Source organism: Protopterus annectens, chromosome 13.part0, assembly GCF_019279795.1.
Source record: "Protopterus annectens isolate FY-2018-M chromosome 13.part0, PAN1.0, whole genome shotgun sequence".
Lineage (NCBI taxonomy): Eukaryota > Metazoa > Chordata > Ceratodontiformes > Protopteridae > Protopterus > Protopterus annectens.
Window position 1 is genome coordinate 1,248,881,426 of NC_056747.1, and position 10,908 is coordinate 1,248,892,333.

The 10,908-nt window shown below is 35.4% G+C and overlaps 1 protein-coding gene across 1 annotated transcript in view; it reads left to right on the forward strand.

Annotated features, from left to right (window-relative positions):
* Nucleotides 1-9,775, forward strand: part of OSBPL7 (oxysterol binding protein like 7) — a 1,590,705-nt gene extending 1,580,930 nt beyond the window's left edge. The window contains exon 23 of the mRNA XM_044054965.1: nt 6,461-9,775. Within this exon, the coding sequence (XP_043910900.1) occupies nt 6,461-6,569 (109 nt within the window). The 3' untranslated portion in view covers nt 6,570-9,775. The remainder of the gene's footprint in view (nt 1-6,460) is intronic.
* Nucleotides 9,776-10,908: the final 1,133 nt, after the last annotated feature.

Sequence of the window (10,908 nt, forward strand, 5' to 3'; positions counted from 1 at the left end):
CATCTTAGTGTCTTAATAGCCTGTGTTCTGTTCTCATTAACTTGTTCATTTATTTCAGTTATATATTTTCCCCGTTTCTCCTTGGTTTGTGCATGCATATGTAAATGTAATGCTGACATTTCATCTTGAAGTATATGAGTCTAATGTGGTAAATCTGTTTCTCTGTCAGTGACCTCAGGTAGCTGAGTGAGAGCATCTGCATTTTTCTTAATTTCTCCTTCTGTTTGCTTTACAAGTTGAGTTAGTGTTTTAACATGAACCTTGCTCTGAGACCTATACTTAGCTACAGATAGGCTAGAATTTACTCATAGACCTTGGCTTTTTTTCCTTACTGACTTTTCTAGTACCAGAACTCTCTAAAAGAAATTACAGCAAGGAGCCTTTTCTGATGCTTAGGTCTGTCTCCGAACTGAACTTGTACTCATGTCCCAGATCCCTGCTAAAATCTTAAGTTTTCAGAGTCAGATACACATTCATCTGACTTTATGCTTTCAGAACAGCACCAAATTAATGACTCTAACACCCACCATGAGCTGTCCAACTCCTTAACCTGAGACGTAGTGCAGGAATTCTGAGCATCTTATCAATTTTTACTGTTTCTACAAGTGTGTTATAGAATTAAGTATGCTGTGACCATTGTAGAATTGTATGTCTTTTGTTGAACCTTTGATCCTGTTCATTCAGTTCATCCAGTCCAACCTATGGGTCCTTGAGCCATTTGTCAGGTCCAGCTCAGCAGCATTATCTATTTTGGTATCATAGATGGTTTCTGTAGCTTTTTGGGATTTATTAAATAGAATTCTGTAGTATTATTAAGTTAACATTTTTTCTTTGTTATCAGCCTCACCTGGTTTTAGATGTGTTGCAGGTTTTAATCTCACACCCTTCTGGGAAGCTTCACCAGGGTATTCACAACTTGAAGTTAACTGCCTGGGTTCTTCAGTTCCAATAATGGCCAATGACAGGCCCCTGTCTTCAGAGGTAATATGAATTTCAACTGCCTCTCAGAAAGATTCTACCCACTGACCTTATCATAGTAAATGGAAGAGATTTGCTTCATGGGCCATTTCTCAGAACATCAACCCTTTTTCAGCCCCAGTTTCAGACATCTTCTGTTTGCTGTCAGACTTCTTTGATACTGGTTAAGTTTTTTCACTATGAAAGTGTAGTTGGTTGCAATCTCCAATTTTCATGTTGGTTTCAAGGCGTGCTGACTGGTTTCTCACAAACTGTAAGGTCTTCCTCAAGAGGAACCTTTTTGCTTAGACCTTCCTCCTTTGGATATGAATCCAGTCTTAGAAGCTCTAACTAAACCTCCTTTTGAACCAGCTTCCTGTGTCACACTGAAATTTCTTTCCTGGAAAACTGTCTTTCTGGTAGCCATCACTTCCGCTAGAAGGATTTTGGAGCTTCATGTATTGTTGTCATCAGCCCCATATCTAGTGTTCCACAAAGATAGGGTATCACTTTGGACTAATCCATCTTTCCTTCCCAAAGTGGCTTTTGAGCCAAACATATAAAATAAATGAGGCCAACAAACAGAAAAAAAACAGCAGGTATTCCAGTAGATGGCAGGTGAACCAAATAAAACAAGTAAATCCTCAAGAAACTGAAGCCTCACAAAGCCCCAGGCCCAGATGGTTTGACCTCGGAATTCTACAAATCTTTTAGTGAGATTTTGAGCAGTGTATTGTCACAGACTTTTAATTATATCACTCTAAATAGAATTAATGATCCTCATTTTAATGCCTCAAGGACAGTTCTGATATTAAAAGAGAAAGGTGATTCCAAAAATCCTGATAATTACAGGCCTATATCACTTTTGAATATGGACATGAAAATCATGACATCCATTCTGGCGAGTAGGCTGAAAAAGGTAATAAACCCAATAATATCAGAGGAACAGGTGGGGTTTATGGATGGGAGGCAGACCACGGATAATACCTTAACGCTCCATACCTTAATCTCTTATGCGAAATATAAAAACCTGAATTTGTATGTCCTAATTATTGATGCACAGAAAGCATTTGATAGGGTTAATTTGGATTATTTATTTGATACATTACCTTATTTTAATATACCACAGGAGTTTATCTCATTGTTAAGGATACTATATAGAAATGCATACACAAATTTATTTATAAATCACGAATGCTCGAATAGGATAAAAATCATAAATGGTACCCGACAAGGCTGCCCATTATCTTCCATCTTATTTAATCTTTACTTGGAGCCTTTGTTTTTATACCTTAAGCAAAATGTTTTTTATAATTCTCCCGTACTGTATGGAATAAAGGTTAGGATGGCTGCCTATGCAGATGATTTAAACATATATTGTACCACACCTGTTTCCGATACTGAAAAAATATTAGCTGCATTAGAAATCTTTGAGAGAATTTCCAATTACAAGCTAAATTTTAAAAAATCTAAAATATTCCCATTAAAGACACCCACACCTTTTTCAATGCTACCATTAATAGGACAAGTATTGACAGAAGAAAAGATAAAATATCCAGGAATTGTCTTCTCAACTGAAAATAGAGATTTTTTTATTAACAATGTAAAGTCAACTACAGATCAAATAACATTGGATCTTGAAAGATGGAGTAGATTGAAGTTACCGATGATGGCAAGAGCAGCTATCATAAGAATGAATGTTCTTCCTAGAATGTTATATATTTTTAGAGCTGCACAACTCAGAATTACCAAAACATTCTTTAAACAGCTTCATATAAGATTGGGAAGATTTCTTTGGGAACCTAGGAAGACGAGAATTTCATATGAAAAATTGATGGCTCCAAAAACTAAGGGGGGGCTGGAATTACCGGATTTCGAAATGTACTATTTAGTGATTCAGGCCAATAGGATTTTAAAGACGTCTTACTTCGATAGTGATAATAGAAAATGGACACCCAAATGGGTGCTCTTAACGTATATGCATATAAATGAAGTGGGAGTCAACGCTAAAGCATTACCCTTTTTAAATAATTGGACAATGAATAAATATAAGCTAATGGAGCACATCAAAAGTTATGTAACGGCAATTCAAACTCTTTTCGCTTCCTTAAATTTACTAAAATATATGATGGTTTTCCAACCATTTCATAGGAACCCAAATTTAACAATTGGTGGTCAATTGATTGATCTAAAGAAATTCCCTTTAATCATGGAGTTAACTGTACTCGATTTATATCCTTTTCTAGGAGTACCAGTACAGGATATTTTAAAAGAAATAGAACTCCCTATTTCCTATTTAATTATAGTAAGACAGCTAAAAGACTTGGTTATAAACTATTTTAACAACTTTGAAATGAAATGGGAAGATTTAATCATTTCTCGTAATCTATGGGAAGCGCTGTTGCAGGATAGAAAATATATAACCGCAGCATATAAATTGATAAAAGAGAGGAAGTATAATAATTATATTCTTTTATCGAGTTACTGGAGAGAGAAATTGATATTCCCAGACGACAATAAGATATTGGAGGCATTTAAATTAACATTAAAGTCCGTATCCCTTCAGAAATTGGTATTTACGCAGCTGATGATATTTAACAATGCATACTATACTCGTCTCACTTTGTACAAATTTGATGCGAAGAATTCACCCATATGCCCACATTGCTTTGATCAGACAGCAGATTTGCTTCACATGTTCTGGAGTTGTAAGTGCATTTATAAATTGTGGAATTCATTAAAATTGCAGTTACAAAAAATGGGTTACCAAAATTCAACACTCTCTTGGGAGTTCATGATTCTTCATATTCCCCCTGAGAATCTAAATAAATCAAAAACGATTGTAATTATGAATATTTGCCTATTAATGAAATTATATATAGCCACAAATTGGTTGAACCCAGCCCAGACATCGTGGGAAAATTTCAGATTGTTGGCAATAAAACACATATTAGCGCATAAACTGTTAATTAGTGATCACAAGAAAAATATCAACAACATAAAAATCTGGGAGCAAATTTTTAATATTATTTTGGCTTAAGAGGTTACTATCCACTTTTTCTCGGGAACCAGAATATAGTCTAAATCAACCTTAGATTAGATAGAAAATGTACAGAAAAGACAGATTGTTGGCTTGGATTTGTTAATGTTGAATTTTTTTTTTTTTTTTTATTATTTTCCTTTTGATTGTTAGTGCTGTACCTTTGATCAATACATGAGGTTGATATATATGTGAAATTAACCAATGGAAGCATTTTGTATATATTGTATATAATGTGTGAATTTGTAATATGGTTGTGAAAAATAATAAAAAATGATTATTGAAAAAAAAAAAAAAACAAGTAAATCCATGAGTCTTTAAAGTGAAAGGATTTAATAACAAAACACAAACATAAGCGCTTTCATCCCTGTTCATTCAGAGACTTCATCAGATAAGTACCAGTACATAAAACAACCATTTAAAACATTTAAAATAAAAAAACACATCCTTTCCGCTCAACCTATCATATACAAAACCTTATACAGTACCAATTATCCACATAATTATGTAAACAAACATTACCCCTTATTTAAAAACCCCACATGCATTTATACTAATGAAAGCATACAAAACCTTATATTAAATAGCCTACACACTATTAAAAAAATAAATATATATATATATATATATATATATATATATATATATATAATAAAATAAGTCACCTTGTTAAATCAGATCAAAGCTAAATATATTTAAACCTAATATATTAATACCAACACACATACTTGTATATAAATGTGTATACTATATCTCATACTTCAGTGTGCAATAATATATACATTCTTACCCCAGAACACTAATATGCAGCATTATCTCCCTAGTACCTTTAGTTTTAAGAGACGAGATGGAAAATTTTTCCATCTGCATATTGCTGCATATTAGTGTTTTGGGGGTAAGAATGTATATATTACTGCACACTGAAGTATGAGATATAGTATACACATGTATATACAAGTATGTGTGCAGATATTAATACATTAGGTTTAAATATATTTAGCTTTTATCTGATTTATTAACAAGGTGGCTTATTTTAATATATATTTTAATAGTGTTTAGGCTATTTAATATAAGGTTTAGTATGCTTTCATTAGTATAAATGCATGTGGGGGTTTTGAATAAGGGGTAATGCCTGTTTAAATAATTAAGTGGATAATTGATTCTGTATATGGGTTTGTATATGATTGGTTGAGTGGAGGGGTGTGTTGTGTTTTGAAATGTTTTAAATGGTTGTTTTATGTACTGGTATTTATCTGATGAAGTCTCTGAATGAACAGAGACAAAAGTGCTTATATTTTTGTTTTGGTATTAAATGCTTGTAATTTACTCGTGGATTTACTTGTTTTACTTGGTTCACCTGCCATTTGCTGGAATACCTGCTGTTTTTCTTTTAATCAAATATCTCACAACCCAGTCATCTTCCAGTCTTCTTTCCCAATTATTCAAACAAGGAAGAGTACATTCTTCTTATTTTTAATGCACACCGACAGGTGTGCTTCTACCTTCACAGAACCAAATCCTTTAGAAAGGATATGTATCTGTTTATCTCTTTTGCTCCAAACAAGCTGGAACAAAAAGTTTCTGAAGTTTCACTTTCCAGGTAGGTTTTAGGTTTATCTCCTTTATTTATACTGTATATAATAAGCCCTTTTCACAGCAAGTCAAAAGCTCATTCCATGCTTTTTTTCAGGTTCTTCGATAGGTGATATATGCAAAGCTGCCACCTGGTCTTCCATGCACACTTTCCTCAAGCATTAAAAGTTGGACTGCATTTCCAGGGCTAGAGGGCTAGAGCATCCTTTGGTACCTCTATCCCAAAGGGGTCTGTCATGTTACCACCATGGATACCTTGTAGCTTGGAATTCTAACCTACACAACAGATTGAACAGGTTGAATAAATATGGTATGAAAGTTATGTACTTACCATAATGACAGATCATTTCGTTAATGTCTGCCTCATACAACCCTCCCTCACTCCCCCTTCCTTATTCTAAAAAGGCCCAAAGATTTTTCTGGTCCTAGATAGGCCTTGTTATCCTCCCGGTATGCTGTTTTATTCATAGTTCTTTAGGTGTCAAACTAGATCTGAGGTAACTGGAGGATGTGGTGAATTATGGGAAGGAAAATTCTTAAAGGAGCTAGAGGCTGGAGTACTAATTCTGCTGAGTCAGATCTGACAAGTGGCTTGTGGACCCACATGTAATTATGTAATACTGGATATACATGAACGAAAGCATCCATCATTATGGTAAGTGCATAATTTTCATTTTTATTACATCTAAAATATTAAGGAGACATGGGAGAAAAGTGGGAAAGAATGAAATCTGCTGCACAGGTTCTGTTAGCCTAAGACATTTACAGAATTTAGAACAAGCTCCACTCTTGGCATACACCTTCTGATGTTTTTTAATTTGTCTAACTGTTTTATTAACTTTTTATAATTTTCTTTTTTTTTCCAAATAGGAAATCAGTTGACAGCAGTGGGAAGGAATTCTGGGTAAGCAATGGATCATACTGGAAACTGAGGAAGGACCCTGGTTTTGCCAAGCTTGATAACCCAGTGCTTTGGTAACACATCAGTAGCTACTTGCTGAAAATGTGTTAAAGATGTGGGCGGACTGGCGTCAAGGGGCATTTTGTCTGCAAGCAGACCTAAGGAGAAAGTGCAATTTTTACAAGTTCGCATACCATGTGGAACTCAAAACTGTGTGCTGCACATCCATGTGACGAAAGCTGAATGCCGAATACTTTGTAACTGTTTTTATTCTCTGATGGTGAGGTGGGCAGGCCCCATCACATCAGCCAAATTACTTAGGACAACAAAGCAAGATTCATGAAATTGTTTAATAATTTTAACCTGGAGACGGGATTCACTGTGGCCAATACCTGGAAAGGATAATGTCTCCTTTCTGTATCATGGTTTGTGTATCTTCCTGCCATTGTCATGTAATGTCCCTGTCTAAGTAGCTCACCCTCATGGTAGCATATTTTGTCCATTTTTTTCATTTGGTTGCTTATGCTTTCTTTTCTGAGCCTGTCTCTGTATTGCTGTCCTTGTATGTGTGTGCGTGTTTTATTCCATGTCTATGACTGTGTGTGCCTGATAGGCCCGTTATTTATTTGTATTACTTGCAGACAACACTAAGATACCGCCAACAGATAGCAAGGTTATTTGAGATCTCAGATGTTAGGTTGTGAATGTTCGTTTTGTGTTGTGCGTTTCTCTTCACAGTTCCGTTATTATTTGATGCCCTGCTGGCAGACAGGTTTGGGTAAGTATTTTCCCAGATAATCACATGATTAAGATCTTGAAAATAATGTTTATTTTTTTGTGCATTCCAAGCCCGTGAGAGGTCTTGTTCTGTCCTGAGTCATTATCGCTGTGATACAGACTATTGGCCCTTAACTGGTGTATTTCTTAATGTTAATATGGTAGAGACCCTTCTGTTACTGTACATTTTAGTATGACATAGGCTCTTTTCTTAATGAATGTTTAAGGAAATTGTGTTCAAAATATCTGTCATGCTTAGGCAATACTTATTTACAGCCTTTTTAGTTGATAGCAGGAAAGTTTTGTAGTTTATCAACACTTTAAATTCACAGTTCAGTTGAAAAAATGGTTGCTGAGGGACTGCAAGCGAGAGTAGGCACTGTTTAGTTTCTCACTGTAGTCACCTGTTAATGTTATCCGGTTGTACTAATACTTTGCCGATGTCTTCCAGTTCATACTGTGGTGGTTTGTTGCTTGCTGTTCCTGGTGAACCAATATTTCCCTGATACAAATCGTTAGTTTTGTAGTTGTAGTGTACTTTCATTAAGAAATATTGCATTTTGCCTAGTATGTAACACAGTTCCCAATAGGCAGCTGTAGTGTTTCTAACCACAATAAAGTGAAGCACTCTGTCAGAAACAGCCCTGTCACAGTTAAGGTTGCTGCAAAACGAGAAATAATTTATTTCCTTCAAGGCTTCAAGTTGTAATAATTTTAGATATGGTTAATTCAGGTAATGATGGAAGATGTTTGTTCATGTATGTGGATGTTGGGGGGCAGGGGTACAAAGCATTCGTAGAAAAGACATTTCACTTTCTTTCCCTGAAAACATTGTTCACAGGATACTGTTTTTCTATGGTTTTGTTTTGAATCTAAGCGACTGACCAGATGACATTCTGGGAACTTTGACCCCTGTATTTTATAGTTACTGTAAAGCTCAAAAAACATGAAGCTATTCAAATATTTTAAAGCTTGGTAAAATGTATATTAAGAGACCAAACGGACTAATATATTACAGAAATGTGTTCAAACTGCAGTTTTCTTTCCTGTTCATAGAGGAGTGTTGTACTTTTGAACCTAGTGGTATAGTTTATAGATGATCAGAGTGCTACAACAATTATATTTGTTCTCGTCTGTATTGTAAAAGAATGTAAAAAATCAGGGCAGCAGTTAAAAAGTTAGCTACATCTTGCCATTCTTGTAGGCCTAAGACATTGAAAACATTTTGCTGGGTATGAATTTAAAATGTTATGTGTGCCTCAGCGTGAAATTGTCCCCATGGTGTTATTCTGTTCCTTAGAGATTGGCTCCATCCTTATGGGGCAGTTAACTTGGCTGAGTTTCTGTGCCCAGAACGGTATGTTCCACTAGTTCTTCAAAAAAGGTCTCATTATGCCTAGGTGTAGTTTTCAGGAGAAGACCCCAATAATATATTTATACTGATAAAATGGAGAAATGACCCACTGACACATCCCTACCTTCACATCATACCATCCCAGAATACATTGATGATTAGTGTAGCACATGCAACCAAAATGTAGAGCCAACACTCCCAATTTTCTGTTTTATTTATTTATTTGGTGGGGTGTGGGGGGGGGGGTTAAACAGAGTTGGAAAGCATGCATTACTCTATTTGCAGCACATCTGCTATGAGCTCCAAATGCTTCAGTTTTAATTCTAATTTGGAAAGCTTGCTGCATACGGCAGCTTTTGTGGCTACTGAACCTCTTGTTACCCATTTCAGAGGTATATGAAGCAGTCTACCATGAGCACATAAAGCTGGCCTTTATAAGTTTTGCTCGAGTGGACCTGCAGCTTGCCTGTCTTTTGCTGTACTTGTTCAGGTCCAGTGGTACTTGTGTACAGGCATAATAACATTTTAAAAGCATGAATGCTATGGAGCATTTTCTACATAGCTCAAGTGATGTTGTGTAAGAATCTTATCAAGTTAGGACTCAGCTATCCATTAAAACTGTGGGAATTCATATTTTAATATCGGCAATGGTGGCACGAACGTGGATGTACCAGGTGCATTTTACACTGCTTTTGGTTCTATGAAACCATTTGTGAGGTACAGCCAGCAAACTGAAGGTTTTATTTTAAAAAATGAAGGATTAATCAGAACTGCAGACTGAAAAGCAGGGTCGTGTTTGCTATTTTCAGTGGCATTTTAAATATAGATTACATTTCTGTTTTGTATAGCCAGCATTCCTTATTTCAACTTCTTTCCAACAGTGGGATTCTCTGGGAACTTTCGTTATGTCATACTGTTAGCTCCTACCCTATTTCTGATGTAGCTGATTTATTCTGCTGTCAATCCTGCCATGTTGTATTTGGATTTGTATGTTTTAATCTTTGTCTGCATGTTTCTATTTAAATAATGTAATACATGGAGAAGCAATCTTTTGGACCAAAGGCACTTAATTATTATATTACAATAGACTACATTAACAGAACATCAGTAAAAAACTGGGTGTATCTTTTCATTACAGATGGATTTTGTGAAACTGCAAGTCATTTTGTCTTTATTTGGCATGTTTGTACTAGATCTCAAGGAAGTCCTGCATCCTAAGAACAGTTTACCTCAACAGTTTCAGATTTAGTGAAATTGGATGTTTGATGTACCAGCTGGTATTTTTTTATTATTGTTTATAATGCAGTCACAATTTTGTATTTATAATCCAGAACCATGCTTTTAGTTTGTAATGCCTAGGTCAAGGCTCTTTTACCTCTCTGTTCTTTAGGTTTAGTCATCTGGCTCCTCTTTAGAAGAGGAAGGCATGTAGTACCTGAAGTGTGAAAATATTTATTGCGAATGTTTTGCTGCACAGCATTTATTACTGGCTTAATTACAGTACTCACATACTGAGCTACATTTGTAGAAATGGATTTACAATACAAATCATTAACAATCTGTATAATGCAGCTCCACAAGGCAGGCAGTGTTGTGTAACCTTTGATGTGTTCATTCCTTTCAGTGTGCTTGCTGTAATTGTTATTCAGTTGTTTAATTTAGCAATTTATTCTGGTAAGTGAATCAGTCATTGGACCCTTTTCAGCCATGACTTACACTTCAAGTGTAAACGTGATATACATAGGCATTTTGCAGTTGCCAGTCAACCAGAGTGTTTGTGGAAAATGCACAAAACACAAGCAGAACATACATTCACAGAGGCAGTGAACAGAGATCAGAACTGAGCCCCAAGACCTTGGTGCTGTGAGGCATGGATTTTAATCACTGATTCTGTGCGAGTCAGAACACCTTATCAAATATGCATGTGATTGCAAAACAGTAGCCTTCTAGTCAATTTCCAACACAGAAGAAAGCAAAAAAAAAAATCCAAATAATTAAAAAAATACTAAGAAGGAAGTCAACTTTCTGTTCGCTAGTGATTAAACATCAGACTACCAAATGATCCCCTTTTAACCTTTCACAGTATTTAAAGTCCCCTTTTCCGCTGCACCATATTATTTTTAAGTTGGATGATCCCCTACTTCCACTGAAATTGACACTTTTTTTGTAAGATGCAAGAATTTATGGAGGCATAAAATCTAATTATTCTTAATACTTGATTAAGAAAACTACAGGAAAATGGTCATATGTGTCTGCTATGGATTTTGGAATTTTAATTTGGAGTAT